This window comes from Schistocerca nitens, chromosome 2 (genome assembly GCF_023898315.1).
Source record: "Schistocerca nitens isolate TAMUIC-IGC-003100 chromosome 2, iqSchNite1.1, whole genome shotgun sequence".
Classification (NCBI taxonomy): domain Eukaryota; kingdom Metazoa; phylum Arthropoda; class Insecta; order Orthoptera; family Acrididae; genus Schistocerca; species Schistocerca nitens.
Genome location: NC_064615.1, coordinates 574138300 through 574162894, shown reverse-complemented (window position 1 = coordinate 574162894; position 24595 = coordinate 574138300). Strand labels below are relative to the sequence as shown.

General features: G+C 42.6%; 1 protein-coding gene across 3 annotated transcripts in view; it reads left to right on the top strand.

Moving 5' to 3' along the window:
* The window catches only part of LOC126236620 (uncharacterized), a 274946-nt gene that overhangs the window by 152109 nt on the left and 98242 nt on the right, over positions 1 to 24595 (top strand). For all 3 annotated transcript variants that reach the window (XM_049946061.1, XM_049946062.1, XM_049946060.1), the window contains exons 7-8: positions 10922 to 11035; positions 23767 to 23927. In XM_049946061.1, coding sequence (XP_049802018.1) covers positions 10922 to 11035; positions 23767 to 23927 — 275 coding nt within the window. The remainder of the gene's footprint in view (positions 1 to 10921; positions 11036 to 23766; positions 23928 to 24595) is intronic.

The following is a 24595-nucleotide window of genomic DNA, read 5'->3' as shown; positions in this document are numbered from 1 at the left end:
GACAGTGTTTGTTGGTAATGAGGATCACCCTGTGGCTAAACATGCCTTGGTGCACGGCCAGCACATCTTGGCACAGTGTTAGACCGTCCAGGTTATCTGGATACTTCCCACTAACACCAACCTATCCGAACTCCGGAGATGGGAACTTGCCCTTCAGTATATCCTCTCTTCCCGTTATCCACCAGGCCTCAATCTCCGCTAATTTCAAGTTGCCGCCACTCATACCTCACCTGTCATTCTACAACATGTTTGCCTCTGCACTTCCGCCTCGACTGACATCTCTGCCCAAACACTTTGCCTGTAACATGTCTGCTTGTGTCTGTATATGTGTGAATGGATATGTGTGTGTGTGCGAGTGTATACCTGTCCTTTTTTCCCCCTAAGGTAAGTCTTTCCGCTCCCGGGATTGGAATGACTCCTTACCCTCTCCCTTAAAACCCACATCCTTTCATCTTTCCCTCTTTCCTGACGAAGCAACCATGGGTTGCGAAAGCTTGAAATTTTCTGTTTGTGTGTTTTTTTTATTGTGCCTATCTACCAGCGCTTTCCCGTTTGGTAAGTAATGGAATCTTTGTTTTTAATATATTTTTCCCATGTGGAATGTTTCTTTATATATATATATATATATATATATATATATATATATATATATATATATATAATGATTATAATAGAGGGAAACATTCCCGTCCTTTTTTCCCCCTAAGGTAAGTCTTTCCGCTCCCGGGATTGGAATGACTCCTTACCCTCTCCCTTAAAACCCACATCCTTTCGTCTTTCCCTCTCCTTCCCTCTTTCCTGATGAGGCAACAGTTTGTTGCGAAAGCTTGAATTTTGTGTGTCTGTCGACCTGCCAGCACTTTCATTTGGTAAGTCACATCATCTTTGTTTTTAGATATATTTTTCCTACGTGGAATGTTTCCCTATATATATATATATATATATATATATATATATATATATATATATATATATATATATATATAAAAAGAAAGATGATGAGACTTACCAAACAAAAGCGCTGGCAGGTCGATAGACACACAAACAAACACAAATATACACACAAAATTCAAGCTTTCGCAACAAACTGTTGCCTCATCAGGAAAGAGGGAAGGAGAGGGAAAGACGAAAGGATGTGGGTTTTAAGGGAGAGGGTAAGGAGTCATTCCAATCCCGGGAGCGGAAAGACTTACCTTAGGGGGAAAAAAGGACAGGTATACACTCGCACACACACACATATGGATATGTGTGTGTGTGCGAGTGTATACCTGTCCTTTTTTCCCCCTAAGGTAAGTCTTTCCGCTCCCGGGATTGGAATGACTCCTTACCCTCTCCCTTAAAACCCACATCCTTTCGTCTTTCCCTCTCCTTCCCTCTTTCCTGATGAGGCAACAGTTTGTTGCGAAAGCTTGAATTTTGTGTGTATATTTGTGTTTGTTTGTGTGTCTATCGACCTGCCAGCGCTTTTGTTTGGTAAGTCTCATCATCTTTCTTTTTAGATATATTTTTTCCACGTGGAATGTTTCCCTCTGTTATATATATATATATATATATACAAAGATGATGTGACTTACCAAACGAAAGTGCTGGCACGTCGATAGACACACAAACATACACACAAAATTCTAGCTTTCGCAACCAACGGTTGCCTCGTCAGGAAAGAGGGAAGGAGAGGGTAAGACGAAAGGATTTGGGTTTTAAGGGAGAGGGTAAGGAGTCATTCCAATCCCGGGAGCGGAAAGACTTACCTTAGGGGGGAAAAAAGGACGGGTATACACTCGCACACACACACACACACACACACACACACACACACACACACAGACATATCCATCCGCACATACTTTCTTTGATGAAGGATGGGAGACTGCATGTAATGGGTTGAAGGTGTTGATCTACGTAGGCAGAGATACGTTCTGTGGGGGCTTGGTAGCCAGCTACAATGGGATGGCCGGGATGATTGGGTTTGTGAATTTTAGGAAGAAGGTAGAAGGTAGGGGTGCAGGGTGTTGGTGGGGTCAGAGTTTGATGGAGTCAGGTGAAAGGTTTTGTAGGGGGCCTAAGGTTCTGAGGATTCCTTGAAGCTCCGCCTGGACATCAGGAATGGAATTACCTTGGCAAACTTTGTATGTAGTGTTGTCTGAAAGCTGACGCAGTCCCTCAGCCACATACTCCCGACGATCAAGTACCACGGTTGTGGAACCCTTGTCCGCCGGAAGAATGACGATGGATCGGTCAGCCTTCAGATCACCGATAGCCTGGGCTTCAGCAGTGGTGATGTTGGGAGTAGGATTAAGGTTTTTTAAGAAGGACTGAGAGGCAAGGCTGGAAGTCAGAAATTCCTGGAAAGTTTGGAGAGGGTGATTTTGAGGAAGAGGAGGTGGGTCCCGCTGTGACAGAGGACGGAACTGTTCCAGTCAGGGTTCAATTTGGATAGTGTCTTGGGGAGTTGGACCATTAGGAGTAGGATTAGGATCATTTTTCTTTGTGGCAAAGTGATATTTCCAGCAGAGAGTACGTGTGTAGAACAGTAAATCTTTGACGAGGGCTGTTTGGTTGAAACTGGGAGTGGGGCTGAAGGTGAGGCCTTTGGATAGGACAGAGGTTTCGGATTGGGAGAGAGGTTTGGAGGAGAGGTTAACTACTGAATTAGGGTGTTGTGGTTCCAGATTGTGTTGATTGGAATTTTGAGGTTTTGGGGGGAGTGGAGCTGGAAGTGGGAGATTGAGTAGATGGGAGAGACTGGGTCTGTGTGCAATGAGAGGAGGTTGAGGTTTGCTGGAGAGGTTGTGAAGGGTGAGTGAGTTGCCTTTCCGGAGGTGGGAAAGCAGGAGATTGGATAGTTTTTTGAGGTGGAGGGTGGCATGCTGTTCTAATTTGCGATTGGCCTGTAGGAGGATGCTCTGAACAGCCGGTGTGGATGTGGGAGAGGAAAGATTGAGGACATTTATTAAGGATAGTAGTTGACGGGTGTGTTCATTGGCTGAGTTGATGTGTAGGTGAAGGATTAGGTGGGTGAGGGCAATGGATTGTTCAGTTTTGAACTGGTATAGGGACTGATGGAAAGAAGGGTTGCAGCCAGAGATGGGAACTTTAAGTGTGAGGCCTTTGGGGGTAATGCCAAATGTCAGACAAGCCTGAGAAAATAAAATATGGGAGTGTAATCTGGCTAGGGCGAAGGCGTGTTTGCGGAGGGAATGTAAATAAAACTTAATGGGGTTGTTGTGGGGATGTTGTGAGGGTGACATGGTATTAGAAGGTGGAAAGTGTAACATGAGGCTGAAATGAAAATGAAAATAAAAATATATGGCGAGAGATAAGGTGAACTAGAAAGCAACTGGAGATCTGGTGTGATAAAAGGTGAAAAGGTGTTGGTTATGGCTGGGCTATGTTGATCCTGTGGTGAACTTGGGTTGGTAGACAATGATATGCACAAAGGTTGTGTTGCCGCCAAAACACATTAAAGGGTGGAGCAATTGGGGAAAATTTCGAAAAAACAGCGTGTAAATCTATTAAAAGGAGTAGTTTTGTGGTGGCAGATTGTGAAAATGAGGCTAACAATTGTCTGACGAAGAAATAATGACATTAAAACCTGTGGGAAGCGGCTAAAAAAGATCAGTGATGTGGGAAAAATGGAAATGGAAAAAAAGCGAAAAAAAGCTAAAGTTATTTGAACTAGCCGAAATGGCTGTTTAATAGCTGAAAGGAACTGTTTGTGAACTGGAAACGGTGGATTTTGTAGCAGCAGTATTGTTGAAAGCGGAAAAAAAAATTTTTGGTTATGGTTTGGAAGTGGGTTACATATTATTGAGTATATATAGGCGGGATAAAATTGTATGGTAGATTCGGTAAAGAGGAGAAGGTGAATACAAAGTGAAACTACTTGCAAAAACAGAAAGAGAAAATAAGATGACAGGAAAGATTTCGAAATGCAACAGTGACAATAACAAACGTAATTGTTGGGTTCAAATTAATGATATGAATATAATAGAGGGAAACATTCCACGTGGGAAAAATATATCTAAAAACACAGATGATGTGACTTACCGAACGAAAGTGTTGGCAGGTCGATAGACACACTAACAAACACAAACATACACACAAAATTCAAGCTTTCGCAACAAACTGTTGCCTCATCAGGAAAGAGGGAAGGAGAGGGAAAGACGAAAGGATGTGGGTTTTAAGGGAGAGGGTAAGGAGTCATTCCAATCCCGGGAGCGGAAAGACTTACCTTAGGGGGAAAAAAGGACAGGTATACACTCGCGCGCACACACACACATATCCATCCGCACATACACAGACACAAGCAAACATTTGTAAAGACAAAGAGTTTGGGCAGAGATGTCAGTCGAGGCAGAAGTACAGAGGCAAAGATGTTGTTGAAAGACAGGTGAGGTATGAGCGGCGGCAAATTGAAATTAGCGGAGATTGAGGCCTGGCGGATAACGAGAAGAGAGGATATACTGAAGGGCAAGTTCCCATCTCCGGAGTTCTGACAGGTTGGTGTTAGTGGGAAGTATCCAGATAACTCGGACGGTGTAACACTGTGCCAAAATGTGCTGGCCGTGCACCAAGGCAAGTTTAGTCACAGGGTGATCCTCATTACCAACAAACACTGTCTGCCTGTGTCCATTCATGCGAATGGACAGTTTGCTGCTGGTCATTCCCACATATAAAGCTTTGCAGTGTAGGCAGGTCAGTTGGTAATCATGTGGGTGCTTTCACACGTGGCTCTGCCTTTGATCGTGTACACCTTCCGGGTTACAGGACTGGAGTAGGTGGTGGTGGTGGGAGGGTGCATGGGACAGGTTTTACACCGGTGGCGGTTACAAGGGTAGGAGCCAGAGGGTAGGGAAGGTGGTTTGGGGATTTCATAGGGATGAACTAAGAGGTTACGAAGGTTAGGTGGACGGCGGAAAGACACTCTTGGTGGAGTGGGGAGGATTTCATGAAGGATGAATCTCATTTCAGGGGAGGATTTGAGGAAGTCGTATCCCTGCTGGAGAGCCACATTCAGTGTCTGATCCAGTCCCGGTAAGTATCCTGTCACAAGTGGGGCACTTTTGGGGTTCTTCTGTGGGAGGTTCTGGGTTTGAGGAGATGAGGAAGTGGCTCTGGTTATTTGCTTCTGTACCAGGTCGGGAGGGTAGTTGCGAGATGCGAAAGCTGTTTTCAGGTTGTTGGTGTAATGGTTCAGGGATTCCGGACTGGAGCAGATTCGTTTGCCACGAAGACCTAGGCTGTAGGGAAGGGACCGTTTGATGTGGAATGGGTGGCAGCTGTCATAATGGAGGTGCTGTTGCTTGTTGGTGGGTTTGATGTGGACGGATGTGTGAAGCTGGCCATTGGACAGATGGAGGTCAACATCAAGGAAAGTGGCATGGGATTTGGAGTAGGACCAGGTGAATCTGATGGAACCAAAGGAGTTGAGGTTGGAGAGGAAATTCTGGAGTTCTTCTTCACTGTGAGTCCAGATCATGAAGATGTCATCAATAAATCTGTACCAAACTTTGGGTTGGCAGGGCTGGGTAACCAAGAAGGCTTCCTCTAAGCGACCCATGAATAGGTTGGCGTACGAGGGGGCCATCCTGGTGCCCATATATATGTGACTTACCAAACGAAAGCGCTGGCAGGTCGATAGACACACAAACATACACACAAAATTCTAGCTCTCGCAACCAACAGTTGCTTCGTCAGGAAAGAGGGAAGGAGGGGGAAAGACGAAAGGATGTGGGTTTTAAGGGAGAGGGTAAGGAGTCATTCCAATCCCGGGAGCGGAAAGACTTACATTAGGGGGAAAAAAGGACGGGTATACACTCGCGCACACACACACATATCCATCCGCACATACCCAGACACAAGCAGACATTTGTAAAGGCAAAGTGTTTGGGCAGAGATGTCAGTCGAGGCGGAAGTAGAGGCAAAGATGTTGTTGAAAGACAGGTGAGGTATGAGCGGCGGCAAATACCTCACCTGTCTTTCAACAACATCTTTGCCTCTACTTCCGCCTCGACTGACATCTCTGCCCAAACTCTTTGCCTTTACAAATGTCTGCTTGTGTCTGTGTAAGTGTGGATGGATATGTGGATAATGGAATGTAGTCAAATTAAATCGGGTGATGCTGCGGGAATTAGATTAGGAAATGAGACACTTTAAGTAGTAAAGGAGTTTTGCTATTTGGGGAGCAAAATAACTGATGATGGTCGAAGTAGAGAGGATATAAAATGTAGAATGGCAATGGCAAGGAAAGCGTTTCTGAAGAGAAATATGTTAACATCGAGTATAGATTTAAGTGTCACGAAGTCGTTTCTGAAAGTATTTGTATGGAGTGTAGCCATGTATGGAAGTGAAACGTGGACGATAAATAGTTTAGACAAAAAGAGAATAGACGCTTTTGAAATGTGATGCTACAGAAGAATGCTGAAGATTAGATGGGTAGATCACATAACTAATGAGGAGGTACTAATGAGGAGGTATTGAATAGAACTGGAGAGGAGAGAAATTTGTGGCACAACATGACTAGAAGAAGGGATCGGTTGGTAGGGCATATTCTGAGGCATCAAGGGATCACCAATTTAGTATTGGAGGGCAGTGTGGAGGGTAAAAATCGTAGAGGGAGACCAAGAGATGAATACACCAAACAGATTCAGAAGGATGTAGGTTGCAGTAGGTACTGGGAGATGAAGAAGCTTGCACAGGATAGAGTAGCATGGAGAGCTGCATCAAATCAATCTCTGGACTGAAGACCACAACAACAACAACAACATGTATTAAAATATCTAAATGTGTCAGAAGTATATAAATAAGCTGTCAAAACTGTACCAACCTACAGAATTTATTTTATATGAGCAGCACGCACTGCTGTAACAGGGAAAAGAAGGGAACCACCTGAAAATGCTCCTGTTGGAGCACAAATATATCCATATGCTCCTCTTCAAAAGACTCTGACAGAAAGGTAGGGTATCTACTACCTCAATCCTCATTCTGCCTTCCCCACCCAAAATTTTGGCAATGAAAGAGAGAGATTTATTTATTTATCATGTGGTGACAACAACAAATATTAAGAAACACATATAGTTAACAGTTATACATTTAAGGATTTAGGTGCAAATTTAATATGTTTAAATTATGAAAATTAATAATTCAATAATACTAAAAGGAGAACATTTAAACTATAAAATTACAGCCATAATTAAAACAGATACATTTTAACGTAGTACAACATCTAGGGAATGAAGCAGTTGATAGCAGATAGTTGAAGTAGTTGATAGCATTAATAAAGTCACTGAATGGTCCTGGGCACACTTTCTGAGAGGGCAGCATCAGTGTGCAGTATGCTGAACGGTTTGTCCTTGGGCCCTACAATTGCAGGCTGAAGAGTTTCGGAGTCTCCACTGATGCATCATAGCATTGCACCTGGTATGACCAGTTCTTATCCTGTTGTCTTGTCCACTCACTTCTCTTCAGATCAAATTCTGGCAGATGTTTTGTTGTCGCAGCACTCCATCTCTTGCAATACTCTTCTTTCATGTCAGGCTTCTTGTTGTTTCTTCCATTATGTTACTGTGGAGTACATGATATCAGTTGATCTGTAGGAGGGTCATTTAAGACTGTATGAATTGGAAGAGATAGTCGGGGTGATGCAGATTCCTCCATTCTCGATTGGTTGCTCCTTGGCATCACAATTCAGGTGGTGGACTGTTTCTGATTGTGTGCAGCAAGGGATCGGTATGGATTTTAAGTACCCATAATAATTCTCATTGATTCTTTCAGATGGATGTCTAGTTTCCTTGTATGAGCACTGTGTTGCCATGATGGGGCACAGATTGATTAAGACAATAGCTGTGGAAAACAAGAAGAGAGGAGATAGTGATGGTCAGTGTGAAACAGTGCCAGTAAAATAGAAAGAGGTGTAGGTAGAGAAAATAGCAGTGGGGGCAAAAGAGAGAGGAGATGATAGAAATGAAAAGAGAGAGGTGAGTGGAGACCATACATAGGTTTGCGTGGTCTGGAACCCCCTCACCTCTTCCACTTGCCAACTTCCTAGACTAGTGAACTCTAGCATAACATTTGCACACTTTCACCCATCTCCTATACCCCTTTGTTAAAGTTTCTCAGTCTAGGAGTTAAAAACCTGGGCAGACCATCCTCAAGGACATGTGTGGACAAGAGACAATGGTAGTTGAAGAGAAAGACAGCAGACTGTAAGTGAGACAGAAAGAGGCAATGTCAGTGTGGAAGAAAAAGTATGAGACAAAGACAATGGCAGTGTCACAGAAAGACAGTGATAAGGAAGAGTGAAAGAGAAAGGAACGAAGACAGTGATAGTGGCAGAGGTTGACAGGAGAAAGTGCCGGTGCGAGAGAAGGAGGCAGTGGGAAAGACATGTAGTAAGTAACAGTGAAGGGGAGATGCTGATTGTGAATGCCACTACAGAGGGATGCTGGGTAAAAGGATTTAGAACATTCTGTTAAAAGAGCGGAAACATGTTGCGTGCCAAAACTTTTGTTGATGAAGGCAATATGATGACTGAGACAGTTCATTCCCCGCTTTCCTGTCAGAGTCTTTTAAAGAGAAGAAATTCACCTTTTTGTGCTCAAACAGGAGCATTTTTCAACTGGCTGCCTTCTGACTTAATTTATTGTCCACTTTCAGATTATTTGAAAAAGTAATCAAAATTAATATGATCCTTGTTCTGAATTATAATTTCTTACACTGTGAAAAAAGAATTACATTCCTATATTAAATTTTTAAACCTGTCTAGTAACATTTTCCATACATACAAGATAAGGATAAAATTAAATGAAACAACAAGTTCACTGTTACCAGTCACCGTTTTATTTATTTCCACGACGCATTTCTAAGGTTTAAACCTCCATCATTGGGTGGATTTACATTAGTAAGTATTACATTTGTGTACTTCAGGTGGTATATAAATCCAATTCTGACAAGTTAAAAAAGCTAAACATTTGTACTCGTTTATACAATCAGGCAAAATGTTAAAATGGCTTAAACTTCATACTTGTTGATAACAATTAGGTGAAATGTTACAGACTTTAATTACAATGATCATATTGGCTACAACGGTAAAATCATACATACATTACACTCTTTGATTGGGATTAATAAACAGATGTGAGGTGAGGGGCTGGAGGCAGAAGGAGAGGTAGAGAGAGAGAAAAAGTTTGTGTGTGTGTGTGTGTGTGTGTGTGTGTCTGTGTGTGTGTTGGGGGGGGGGGGGGTGAGTGAAAAAGAGAGAGAGAGGAAAGAGTGATTATATGAGAGCAAACATTTACATGGCAAGGAGTCTTAAGATTGTATGTTGCATATATTAGCTACCTAAAGGTTGGGGTAATACATTGGTCAGTGCTATAAAATATGCAGATAGATATACATTTGTGCCAGCAGCTGATGTACATACAGTTTCAAGCTGACAAGGGGTACAAGCTGTTGGTGTGATGAATTATCTGTGAATGAGGTCAATCACTTGTACTCTTCGCAGCTGTCAATATTTATGATAAATGTTAGGTGTGTGTGTGTGTGTGTGTGTGTGTGTGTGTGTGTGTGTGTGTGTGTGTGTGAGCGCGCGCGCGCGCATTTTTAAGAGTGTAGGCAGCTGCTGAAAACGGAGATGATACTATTATTGTCATTTTTGTTATTCAAGATGGACTCTGGTTGTTTCATTTGATGTTTGTATATTTGGAGTTGTGTCTAGACAAGACAGCCTAGACACAAGGAGAGGAAGCTGAAAGGCACGCACTTAAACTCACGCAGGCTGGCGTGAGGTCTGAAACAGGATACGTAATGAATGCTATAAAGAAAAGTACGTAGCTTCTGGAATACTTAACTTTAATCCACAATTGTAGAATATCTCTCGTTACGGTACATGCTTCATAATATTAATTATCAATTGAATACGGCGCCTTGCGAGGTCGTAGCAAATGTAGCTGAAGGCTATGCTAACTATCGTCTCGGCAAATGAGAGCGTATCGGTCAGTGAACCATTGCTATGAACGTCGGCTGTACAACTGGGGCGAGTGCTCGTACATCTCTCTAGACCTGCCGTGTGGTGGCGCTCGGTCTGCTATCACTGACAGTGGCGACACGCAGGTCCGACGTATACTAACGGACCGCGGCCAATTTAAAAGCTACCACCTAGCAAGTGTGGTGTCTGGCGGTGACACCACAGGAGTGTTTCAAGGATGTCTAGTTTTCTGCCTTTTGGTTGGATGTGTAGGATGCTAATACTTGTGTTGTTAACATGGTGTTTTGTTTCATATATTCAAGTTTAATTTAGTCTTAATGGTACGTGTAAGGGCTTCTTCTCTTTTCTTGTATGCTGGGAATGGTTTTGCAATTTCCTTTTCAATGAAACAAAACACCATGTTAACAACACAAGTATTAGCATCCTACACATCCAACCAAAAGGCAGAAAACTAGACATCCTTGAAACACTCCAAATATACAAACATCAAATGAAACAACCAGAGTCCATCTTGAACGACAAAAATGACAATATTTACAATAGTATCATCTCTGTTTTCAGCAACTGCCTACACTCTTAAAAATGCGCGCGCGCGCGCCCACACACACACACACACACACACACACACACACACACAAATGTAATACTTACTAATGTAAATCCACCCGATGATGGAGGTTTAAACCTTTGAAACGCGTCGTGGAAATAAATAAAACGGTGACTGGTAACAGTGAACTTGTTGTTTCATTTAATGTCAGTAACAGTCACGGTAAAGCCTAACCTAAAAATGTTCGCATTTAAAGGATAAAATTACATGTACTTAAGATTACAACTCATGACTTATCACTAAGTTTTTCATACTATTACTGTAACAGTTTATATTTTTGTGAATAGTAATTACAATGCTTTTTGAAACTATTATTGGACATTTTGTAGGGAAGATTGAACTGGAACTCCCAGAAACAAGAAAAAGAATGGGTGACAAAGCTTCCTATGTTAATGTCTATCCATTTTTGTGGAAGGAATATCAATCCAGTGGCTATGTTACAGGTAAAACTTATTGAAAGAAACTACATTCATTACATTTTGGTCATGTTTTGTATTTTCCCATAGCTTTACTGCAGCTTTTGTTTTACTATTTTGGTTGCTTCTGAAAATTTTGTTTATATTTATGGGATGATATTTATTAGCTCGTAATTTTTGTTCATTTGTTAATTCATGTTGTGTATTTTTATAGACTAAAGACCTGTGAATAGATACAAGTTCTAAGAGTGGATAGTATGAAGTTAACCTCATGCTATGATGAGGATATGTTCACCATTTAGGGCTGTCCATACAGTTCGTTATAATATGTATAAAATTTGCAGTATTGCTTTATCAGTAAAGTATTTACAAAGCTTTTAGTACTCACAGTTTGTATCCAAACATATGACTGCACTTTGTTTTGTTACAATCACAGTTATTTTTGATGTGGATATTGAATGAACATGGCCAAATTTCTCTGCAAATGCAATTGTGATGTTTTTTCATTGCCGTAGCTGGGTAATAATTTCTCAAAAGATAAACATGTTACTCTCGATTGAAATGACAAAGGCAGCACTCAGTGACAACCGAGTCTACAGATCATTATTACTGTACAAAGACAGCCCTGACAATTATATCAGTCACCTCCAGGATATATTTCCTCATTTGTGGCCACAATATCTCAAAAGTAGACCTGACTGATGCTTTTGCAGTTGCCAATCAATAATAAAACTAAGGAAATTCTATTAATTAATAAGCCATTCTCTATGAATAGGTATAACAGATTCTACAGACATTACTTCAACAACTTCAAGCCCATGGTCTACATTGCTGGCCCAGTGAGTGATTGCATATTTTTCTACTTCAGCCGAGTATATGCTGGGCATATTCTAAGGAAAAAAAAGCACAACGTCTAGCAAACTGAACACAGCATGTCATTCTCAACAGAAAGAAGTTGTGAAAGAAAGACCCATTATTGTATTGATACACAATTTCAGAACAATCACTGCAAGCAGTTACTTTCATAAAATATCAAGGACATGCATACAAAATAATTTAAAGTGGAACGACCACATAAAACTAATGCCACGTAAGGCAGATGTCAGACTGAGATTCATTGAAAAATCCTCAGGAAATGTAATCTTTCAACAAAGGAGGTAGCTTAGAAAAACTAATGCTTGAATATTACTCATCAGTGTCAAACCAGATAAATTTGATCGAGGAAACAGAGAAGATCCAAAGAAGAGTAGTGTTACAGGTTCATTGAGTTAGCACAAATGTGTCTTGGAGATGCTCGGCCATTTCCAATGGCGGATGTTGCAAGAGAGGCAGAGTGCATCACAAAGTGATGTACTGTTAGAAGTTCTGATAGTGTATGTTCCTGGAAGAGTCAACCAATATAGATCTTCCTCCTACGTATATCTTGCGAAAAGGCCCAGAAGATAAAATTAGAGAAATTAAAATCCACATAAAGACATACCAGCAATCGTTCTTTCCATGAACCATTTGCGACTGGTACAAGGAAATGGGGCACTGATAGTGGTGCCTTTGCAGTGCTACTTTACTTTCCGTGCTGCATGTCCATCCTCCTGCTATTCTTTTCCCCTCCCTTGGGGACCGAGTTGTGTGCCCTCTTTGGGAAACCGAAGTTCTTGGTAAACTGTGTAAGGATTCATCCTGTCCACCCACCTTTCTTTCCCTGTCCTTCCTTCTCTTACCCTTTCTCCATTTTAGTGTTTGAGGTCTCTGTTTTACCTTTTCTTCCTCCCTGTGCTTGCCTGAAGGCCAGCCCACACGTTTGACGTATAAAAGTTGATTGGGTTGACAAGTAGTGCTGGTATGTACCCCCTGGTAAAGGTCAGGCCTAGGGAGGAGTGACTGCCTGAGCTGGTACCTTCCTCTATGCCAATTGGTCCCTCTGTCTGGATTCCAGAAGGTGTGACCTGAGGTGCGGATAATCATATAAGGCAAATGAGCTCCCCCCATAAGGATGGCCCCCAGCAAGAAAGTGTGTGCCATTGGAGATGCTGGCAATCATGGAGGATTTTTTAGTGATGAGTTTCTCATCCCAAAATTGTAAATGGGTTGAGATAAAAGAATCAATACTTCACCCAGCTGCAACCCAATACCTCGTAGTGTCTGCATGGAAGATGATCACAATTTCATGACATTTAATCCATTTGTTATTCAGAAGGGTGTAGATGCCATTGCCAGTCCTGTGAAGTCCTGCTCTTGGCTGTGTAATGGGCTTTTGGAGGAGGATAGTGCTTTTCAAGCACAGAAACTTTTTAATGCAACACTTTACCACAGCTATCCTGTTCGCAGAGATCCACTGCACTCTTTAATCCCTCCTGTGGTGTTATATACACTTCACTGCTTGATGGCCTGACCAAGACTGAAATAACAGCCTATCTCACTGACTATAGATTGATTGCAGTTCACTGCATCATGAAAAGTGTTGATAAAGAATTAATGCCAACCCTCATTCTACTCCTCACATTTGAACGTGTGGTACTTAACTTCAAAAATTAAGGCTGGCTATGAAGCTATTACTGTTAGACCATATATCCTGAATCCCATGCATCGCTATAAATGTCAGCACTACAAACACACCCGTGAATCCTGTGAAAATGCAGCCAAATACATAACTTGCAGCAGGAACACACATGAGGCTGTGTCCACCTCCTATCCCTCACTGCATCAATTGCAAGGGCGATCTTGCTGCTGCTTCCCATGACTGTCCCATCTACCTCAGTGAGAGAACCATGCAGGAGATCCAGGCAAAGGAAAAGGATCCTATTCGCACATCTTGGAAAATGTTGGCTAGCCGCAAACCTCGTATGCCACCCTCTGCCAATTGTAGTAAAGTTCTTGCTACACCTCTCCTATGAAGGACATGGCTATGCAAACTTGCAACTTCTAGTTTAATGCCATGGTTGTGAAATCATCCGGCTCCAACGTCACATCCTCATATTCACATGCTGTGGATGCACACCATACCAACAGACCTTCGCCTCCACTAGAGAAATTGCATGCCTCGCAAACAGAAACACAGAAATCTAAGAAGGAGTACTCCCACAATGACTTTCTGCACACCTCTAGCCAGCCAACATCAGGGTGTGCACCTGACAAACACTAAGGTTCTAAGCAGTCAAACAAAGGCAAACAATCTTCCCGTTTTCCACCTCAGCATTCTTCTTCAGTGGTATTACCATGTGATACCCATACCCACACCTGGCCAACATCCGTTTCACCAGGACACACGGCTAACAACCAGTCCTCTGGACAACCAAAGGCGAATACCGCCAACTCTGTCAAACTATGGACCAGAATCCTTCAGCTCCTGAACCTGGTCATTAGGCGCATTCAGATTATGGCACTCAGCAACCACTGCAGTGCCTGACCTATTATTTGAGCCAGCTCCTGTCTATCATGGAGTATGGTCATTCTCCAATGGAACATTCATGGCATCGTATCCAATAGAGTTGAATTATGACTCCTCTTGTGATCATACTATCCAGTTGTTTTCTGCCTCCAGGAAACAAAATTACACCCTCCTCACCTCCCACTCCTCAGTTTAGTCTCTTTTGACCTTTCCCCTGAGACAGAGACTTGGGCTCATAGGGAGTCATGTTGCTCATTCACACAACATTTATATCACACCATTTTCTTGCACACCCAGCTTCAAGCTGTTGCTGTCTGTCTTTCCCTTCCCAGTTTTACCTTCTCTCATTGCAACATCTACTCACTCTCTTCTTCTGCTGTCACCATGGAAGAGGTTTTGCAATTGATTACTCAACTTCCTTCTTCCTTTTTGTTGCTCAGCACTTTCAGTGCCCATCATCCCTTTTGGGGCTCTCCATGCCCCTGTCCGAGAGGCTCAAACTAATCTGTTTGAACACGGGTACACTCACATTCCTTTCCGATCCCACACATTCCTTTTCCCTCTTGAACCTTTCGATCTGCACTACTCAGCTTGCTTGTCATCTCGAGTGGTCCGTTCTCTCTGACACACAGTTGAGTGACGATTTCCCCTGTGTCATTTGTTTGCTAACACCTATCCCATCTGTGCATCCAACCAACTGACAGCTATCAAAAGCTGACTGGCAGCTCTACTTCTTGCTGACCACTTTCAGTAAGCACCATTTCCCCTGCATTGATGACCAGGTAGAATACCTTACAAAAACTATCCTTACTGTGTTCCCTACCTCGCACCTCTTCCTCACCACAAGGGGCCTCCGTCCCCTAGTGGGCTGAGGCATGCCGCAACACAGTCTGCACGCAGAAACAAGCTCTCCACGTTTTTAAACGGCACCCCATGATGGCAAACTGTATCCATTATAAACAGCTACATGCACAGCGTAGCCACATTTTCAGAAATAGAAAAAAGCTAGTTGGATATCTTTTCAAAGCTCTCCCCCTTCTGTTATTTGAGGTAATCTCCATTGGCTTTCAGGTATTACGGTTCCTCACCATAGCAAACCATGTCGTTGTAGACCCTCTTGATACCTCCAACATCTTGGGCCCATATTTTGCAGACATTTCAAGTTCCACCTCCTACCATCCTGCCTTCCTCCCTATGAAATGGTTGTGGAGGGAAGGACTTTCTCCTTCCAGAATTGAGAAATTTACAATATTGATTTTACTATGAGGGAGCTTAGACATGCACTCTCTTCGTCCCAGTCATCTGCTCGCTCCAGGAACGGCCAGTGTTAACGTTCTGATGTTGCAACACATTTCTCCTGAGGCCTACACTTTCTCCTCCATACATATAACAGCATTTGGACAGATAGCACATTTCCCTGTCACTGCCATAAGGCCCTTGTCATTCCCTTACCTAAGCCTAATAAGGACAAACACCTTCCTTCCAGCTACTGCCCAATTTCCCTCACTAGTTATATCTGCAAAGTGATGGAACATATGATTATTTGTCGCCTGGTGTGGTGGCTTGAATCCTCGAATCTCCTCACTAATGCCCAATGTGGATTCTGTGGGCACCACTCTGCAGTTGATCCTCTTGCCACCTTGTCAGCTCATATTATGAATAATTTTTTGCGGAAGTGTCAAGCTATGGCCATGTTTTTTGATTTGGAGAAGGTGTATGACACCTGCTGGAGGAGGGGTGTCCTCTGTATTATGTACAAATCGGACTTCCAGGGTCACCTGCCCCTTTTTATCTGGGAATTTTTAAAAGCCTGTGTTTTTTTAAGGTTTGTGTGGGCTCGACTCTTTTGGACACTTTTATTCAAGAGAACAGGGTGCCCTAGGGTTCTGTGCTCAGTGTTGTCTTATTTGCCGTAGCTGTTAACCATATTATGGATTGTCTCCCGCCAGGTATCTCAGGCTCTCTTTCCGTTGATGGCTGTGTGATCTATTGCAGCTCTCAGTGAACCTGTCTACTTGAGCAGCATCTTCAGCAATGTCTTCACCATCTTTACTCATGGAGCATCAACAGTGGCTTCCAGATTTCTGCTGACAAGACTGTCTGTATGAACTTCTGCAGGCATCCAGAATTTCTTCCCCCATCAGTACGTCTTGCCCCATTCCTTCTTCCATTTGTTGACACAACAAAATTCTAGGGACTCTTATTTGATAGGAAATTCTGTTGATCTTCCCACATCTAGAGAGCTCATTGTACTTGCTCCCTCAATGTTCTAGGTGTTTTATGCGATACCTGGTGGGGAGTGGATCAGACCATTCTCCTCTTTTTATACCATTCCCATGTCCATATGGTTATGGACGTATCGTATATTCATCCACATGTCCGTCTGTCTTACGTCATCTTAACATCACCAATCATCCAGATTTAGCAACTGGTACCTTCTATACTACTCCCGTTGTCTTTATGCTGAGGTTGCTGACTTACCGATTTACCATTGTCCTACCAGCGGGATGTTCTCCTCAGTTGTGTGTCTACTATACGCGGTCACCCATCCTGTGCTCCCTTGTTCGATGATTCCCTTGACTGCCAATATGGGCTGCACCCACCTTCCCTTTTGCCTCCCAGAGTTGTTTTCATTTGCTGCTTCAATAGCTTTGCTTCATGCTCCCTGCCACGTTCCCCATAAGTGCAAGCTCTTCACCACTCTGGGTTCATGCTGAGGTACACATTCATTTCGGACTCCATTCGCTTCGCAAGGACACTACTCCTAGCCTGGTGTATCGAAGCGAGTTTCTCTCACTTTGCACGCAGTTTGGTGATAGTGGCTTCATCTACACCAGTAGTTCCAAGACCGACCATGGTGTTAGGTGTCCCATTGTACTTGGCGATGATCCTTTTCAATATTACCTTCTTGACCAGTACTCAATTTTCACGTCAGAACTCTGTGCGCCCTCTATCAGGCCATCCAATATACCCGGTGACACGGGCTTCCGAATTGTGTCATCTGCTCAGATTCTCTCTGTGCTCTTCATAGGCTTCACTCTCTGTACTCAATCCACTCTTTAGCACAATGAATATAAGAATGCCTTCACTCGCTTACTGTTGGGGTAGCCAACTTGATGTTCCTGTGGGCTCCTGGTCATGTCAGCATGCTAGAGAACGAGGCTGTTGACGTTGCTGCAAAGGCTGCAGCTCTCCTCCCTCAGCCTGCTAATCATTCCCTTCCCTCGGATAATCTTTGTGTCACTGTCTCTGTAGGCATGTATTACCACTTTGGAGTGCACAGTGGTCTTCTCTCCAGGGGAACAAACTACAGGACATTAAACCTCTCCCAGTAATGTGGTCGACTTCCTGTCAGCCCTTGCATTGCGAGGCTGTCATTTTAGCCTGGCTGCATATAGAACACTGTCATTTTAGTCACTGTCATTTATTAAGTGGTGACCATGCCCCACTCTATCATACTGCTCTCAACCCTTGACGGTGCACCACTTTACCTGGTGACCATATTTTAACAGTTTATGTTTACATCTATGTTTGCCGTCTGCTTTGTTAGATGTTATAGTGAATAACACACATTCTGTCGATCGCGTCTTACTTTTTATTCGCCGCAGTGGCATGGCAAAGCAAACTTCTTCCCCACTGCGGGGACCTCCACCATCTCAACGATGTTTTGAGAAATTTTCCCTAGGGATGTCCTTGCCCTTAGCTGCCCCCCTTTAAACTTGCTTGATTGGGTTTTTGCCTTTTTCGCCTCAGATTTTTTATTTAGTACTTGTTTTTTCTTACATTATGATACAGGTCCCCCCCCATGAACCATGGACCTTGCCGTTGGTGGGGAGGCTTGCGTGCCTCATCGATACAGATAGCCGTACCGTAGGTACAACCACAACGGAGGGGTATCTGTTGAGAGGCCAGACAAACGTGTGGTTCCTGAAGAGGGGCAGCAGCCTTTTCAGTAGTTGCAAGGGCAACAGTCTGAATGATTGACTGATCTGGCCTTGTAACAATAACCAAAACGGCCTTGCTGTGCTGGTACTGCGAACGGCTGAAAGCAAGGGGAAACTACGGCCGTAATTTTTCCCGAGGACATGCAGCTTTACTGTATGATTAAATGATGATGGCGTCCTCTTGGGTAAAATATTCCGGAGGTAAAATAGTCCCCCATTCGGATCTCCGGGCGGGGACTACTCAAGAGGATGTCGTTATCAGGAGAAAGAAAACTGGCGTTCTACGGATCGGAGCGTGGAATGTCAGGTCCCTTAATCGGGCAGGTAGGTTAGAAAATTTGAAAAGGGAAATGGATAGGTTAAAGTTAGATATAGTGGGAATTAGTGAAGTTCGGTGGCAGGAGGAACAAGACTTCTGGTCAGGTGACTACAGGGTTATAAACACAAAGTCAAATAGGGGTAATGCAGGAGTAGGTTTAATAATGAATAGGAAAATAGGAACACGGGTAAGCTACTACAAACAGCTTAGTGAACGCATTATTGTGGCCAAGATAGATACGAAGCCCACACCTACTACAGTAGTACAAGTTTATATGCCAACTAGCTCTGCAGATGACGAAGAAATTGAAGAAATGTATGATGAAATAAAAGAAATTATTCAGATTGTGAAGGGAGACGAAAATTTAATAGTCATGGGTGACTGGAATTCGAGTGTAGGAAAAGGGAGAGAAGGAAACGTAGTAGGTGAATATGGATTGGGGCTAAGAAATGAAAGAGGAAGCCGCCTGGTAGAATTTTGCACAGAGCACAATTTAATCATAGCTAACACTTGGTTTAAGAATCATGATAGAAGGTTGTATACATGGAAGAACCCTGGAGATACTAAAAGGTATCAGATTGATTATATAATGGTAAGACAGAGATTTAGGAACCAGGTTTTAAATTGTAAGACATTTCCAGGGGCAGATGTGGACTCTGACCACAATCTATTGGTTATGACCTGTAGATTAAAACTGAAGAAACTGCAAAAAGGTGGGAATTTAAGGAGATGGGACCTGGATAAACTGAAAGAACCAGAGGTTGTAGAGAGTTTCAGGGAGAGCATAAGGGAACAATTGACAGGAATGGGGGAAAGAAATACAGTAGAAGAAGAATGGGTAGCTTTGAGGGATGAAGTAGTGAAGGCAGCAGAGGATCAAGTAGGTAAAAAGACGAGGGCTAGTAGAAATCCTTGGGTAACAGAAGAAATATTGAATTTAATTGATGAAAGGAGAAAATATAAAAATGCAGTAAATGAAGCAGGCAAAAAGGAATACAAACGTCTCAAAAATGAGATCAACAGGAAGTGCAAAATGGCTAAGCAGGGATGGCTAGAGGACAAATGTAAGGATGTAGAGGCTTATCTCACTAGGGGTAAGATAGATACAGCCTACAGGAAAATTAAAGAGACCTTTGGAGATAAGAGAACCACTTGTATGAACATCAAGAGCTCAGATGGAAACCCAGATCCAAGCAAAGAAGGGAAAGCAGAAAGGTGGAAGGAGTATATAGAGGGTCTGTACAAGGGCGATGTACTTGAGGACAATATTATGGAAATGGAAGAGGATGTAGATGAAGATGAAATGGGAGATACGATACTACGTGAAGAGTTTGACAGAGCACTGAAAGACCTGAGTCGAAACAAGGCCCCCGGAGTAGACAACATTCCATTGGAACTACTGACGGCCTTGGGAGAGCCAGTCCTGACAAAACTCTACCATCTGGTGAGCAAGATGTATGAAACAGGCGAAATACCCTCAGACTTCAAGAAGAATATAATAATTCCAATCCCAAAGAAAGCAGGTGTTGACAGATGTGAGAATTACCGAACAATCAGTTTAATAAGCCACAGCTGCAAAATACTAACACGAATTCTTTACAGACGAATGGAAAAACTAGTAGAAGCCGACCTCGGGGAAGATCAGTTTGGATTCCGTAGAAATACTGGAACACGTGAGGCAATACTGACCTTACGACTTATCTTAGAAGAAAGATTAAGGAAAGGCAAACCTATGTTTCTAGCATTTGTAGACTTAGAGAAAGCTTTTGACAATGTTGACTGGAATACTCTCTTTCAAATTCTGAAGGTGGCAGGGGTAAAATACAGGGAGCGAAAGGCTATTTACAATTTGTACAGAAACCAGATGGCAGTTATAAGAGTCGAGGGGTATTAAAGGGAAGCAGTGGTTGGGAAGGGAGTGGGACAGGGTTGTAGCCTATCCCCAATGTTATTCAATCTGTATATTGAGCAAGCAGTAAAGGAAACAAAAGAAAAATTCGGAGTAGGTATTAAAATCCATGGAGAAGAAATAAAAACCTTGAGGTTCGCCGATGACATTGTAATTCTGTCAGAGACAGCAAAGGACTTGGAAGAGCAGTTGAATGGAATGGATGGTGTCTTGAAGGGAGGATATAAGATGAACATCAACAAAAGCAAAACAAGGATAATGGAATGTAGTCGAATTAAGTCGGGTGATGCTGAGGGGATTAGATTAGGAAATGAGACACTTAAAGTAGTAAAGGAGTTTTGCTATTTGGGGAGCAAAATAACTGATGATGGTCGAAGTAGAGAGGATATAAAATGTAGACTGGCAATGGCAAGGAAAGCGTTTCTGAAGAAGAGAAATTTGTTAACATCGATTATAGATTTAAGTGTCAGGAAGTCTTTTCTGAAAGTATTTGTATGGAGTGTAGCCATGTATGGAAGTGAAACATGGACGATAAATAGTTTGGACAAGAAGAGAATAGAAGCTTTCGAAATGTGGTGCTACAGAAGAATGCTGAAGATTAGATGGGTAGATCACATAACTAATGAGGAGGTACTGAACAGGATTGGGGAGAAGAGGAGTTTGTGGCACAACTTGACCAGAAGAAGGGATCGGTTGGTAGGACATGTTCTGAGGCATCAAGGGATCACCAATTTAGTATTGGAGGGCAGCGTGGAGGGTAAAAATCATAGGGGGAGACCAAGAGATGCATACACTAAGCAGATTCAGAAGGATGTAGGTTGCAGTAGGTACTGGGAGATGAAGAAGCTTGCACAGGATAGAGTAGCATGGAGAGCTGCATCAAACCAGTCTCAGGACTGAAGACCACAACAACAACAATGATACAGGTGCTTATGATCTTAGCAGTTTTTCACCCTAAAGCACCAACCCAAAGAACAGCTTCATTCCACTCAGAATCAATTTTCAAAGAGGAGTGATTGGTCAGGACGTTTAGAAAGCAAGTGCAGACAATCATGACAAAAGTCTGTTCTGGGAAAGAACTCACTAGTTTCTCCACAACTTATAGATTGGCCAATGTCGACAAACATAGTTCAGTCAAAGTATTGTATGGGCACACATTATCTTCTCTCTTTGACCTACCTCACCCAACCCAGCAGACACATTGCTTATGCACTCAGCCACATTATCATGCGGGATCCGATGTATAGGCTTATATTTTCAGTCAGAATCCTGGATGGATCCATGTTGTTGTCATTGGCAGGAGGTTGCACAACTGTTTGAAATCACAGCTGATCAAAAGCAGCGGTCTGCCATCAGCTGGGCCAGAAGCCACCTCTCACCCCTCAGGCCGCTAGGGCTGTCACAATCTCAGTATTCGTAATTTCAGTCTTGATGAGCTCACTCACCAGCCTATCTGCCACCATGTTACAACCTCTGCCCCCACCTTCTGTGACATAGAGATGTCAACAAAGAGCAGGAATGGGACCTATTAGAAGTGGAACTACTGGCACTCCGTAGGTCACCTCTGGTTACCACAACCAATAACCCTGTCCAAAAATTGGAAATGTGTTGACCATAAACACAGGGAAATGTCCACAGAGGTGGAATAACTGCCATCCTCACATCACTGCTGGCACCCAGTCTCTCACAGGCAGTCCCAGGCAACACTTCAGAGGCTTACAATCAACCAGTACTTTCGCCCACAGCACAGGCACCAATCATGATGCAGACATGTTGTGAAACCCTTTGGCAGGGATGCCAGCACCTTGTTCCCTTTTTCCTTACAGGGCCAGATGCATATCTAACAATTTTTTGTCCTACATGCTGGTTAAAAGGTGTAGGGTGTAGTATCTCGTAGTGATACAGATTCCCAGCCCAGTTCAACATGAGAAGAAATAATGACATGCAATCAGAGATAACTGACATGTCGAAACAGCAAATTGCCCCTCAACCATGGAGTGCACAAATAAGTTTGTGAGGTGGGTATGTTGGCTGACATGACATGGCATATAAATATTGTGGCCTGCAGAACTGAGATAGTCACAGTTTGTCCTTGCCTGCTTACTATTTTCAATTTGGGCTACTCTTGGAATGAATTTATCATGAATTTGTGACACTCTTCACTATATTATGGACTTTTCTTCTAGTTGGCATGATCTTGTTGTCATTAGAGACCACGCAACTGCCTGTTTGTTCCACTGGCCTTCATGTCACAATCTGTGTGAGTGATCGTGAACTTTGTTTCCACCTGATTCCTAGTAGAATAGAAAGGTAGTCTTGTCAGCCCACTGTTGAATGAGAGCCTAAGGAAGCAGTGTTGCTGAACTATAGTTAATAGCATGTGGCTTAATTATAGGAAACAGAGTAACTCATTAAGAATGGAGAAATACTTTACTTGGTTTTTAGAGGAGGAAAATTGGAATCCATGCTTTAAATACCTGCATTTTGTACCCTGCAGAGGGTTCTTTAAAGTCGATATTCAGCAGCAGCTATTGATGAAGCGCTATAGCGTAGATAGAGGTCATCTACATGACAATGGACTCTTAGGTTCCAGTTGCAAAGATATGCAAGCAAAGAGGGTCATATGCAGGAGGCACACCATTCTCCTGAACATAGTGATTGCTGATGGAGGAGGATTCGGTGCCACAAAGTATCCTGCTGGGTCAAAGAATATTACAGTTAAAGAGCCCCTGTATGTGATTTCAGCAGAACTGCTTAACAGTCCGCTTCAAGATAAATGATATTTTTAGGTTTTGTGTGTGTGTGTGTGTGTGTGTGTGTGTGTGTGTGTGTGTGCGCGCGCCAGACATTCATATGTAGATTTTTCCCTTATTTTCCCAAATTACTTATGATGAATGCCAGGATGGTTCCTTTGAAAGGGCATGCCCAGTTTGCTTTCGTATCCTTCCCCAATATAATCTTGTGCTCTGTGTCTAATGATCTCATCACTTAGAGGACATTAAACCCTAAGTTTCCATTTTTTCTTCATTTTTAAATAACCTTTTTTCCCAATCCCTCTTCATAGCCTTTTTGTGTTTATTCATCTAAACTATTTCAGTCTACATTATCATTGTCTTAAATCTGTTTTAGCAACATCATAGACTGATATTTGAAAATGGTTATTGTACCTTTGTAATCTGATGTAATTCTGTTCACCTATAGCTTACATGGAAGATTGTCCAAGCATTGGCACATTTACCTACAGACTGAAGGGATTCAGTGACCCTCCAACTGATCACTACATGAGGACATATTATGTCGCTGCAGCGCCAGAGTTTTCAAAACACAAGAAATATTGCATGGGCTCGATCCCAAGACACAAGGTAAGCACTGCAACAGTTCATTATGGTCACAATAACAAAAAGTAAGCAAAGTTCTCTCTTTTGTTTATGATACTATGACAATACACTTCATACATTAAAAAGGGGCAAACTGGTTATATTTTCAAGTGGTATCACTTTTCGTTGTCCACTAAGAGACAAAAAATTTGCTCCACTAAAGAATATTCATTAATAAAATAAAATATACACTTAGCGCTTTACCTTGTTCATAGTATGCGCATAAAATATGTACGAAATTTAATGCCAAGTGCAGCTCTTTCTAGCTGTGAAAATGCTGTTATTTAGTAATTTGATAGCAAATATCTCTTTAAACAGTGCAGGAAAGTGGAGGCGCTGAGTTGTGAATAGGCACCCACAAATCAAACATTGCACCAATAGTGCGCGTGCACACACACACACACACACACACACACACACACACACACACACACACACACAGACAGACAGACAGACAGAGAGAGAGAGAGAGAATGTTTTCATTCCACCCAAAAACCATATGAAAGTAAGTTTTCAAGCTATTGTAATGTAGACAAGACTGCTAATGTAGGAGTATTTACTAATTTGAGCACACATATACAGGTAGATTGATGCTAACAGCAACTGTTCGGAACATAAAAAAAAAAGGCACCAAGGAAAATGTGAAGTTTCAA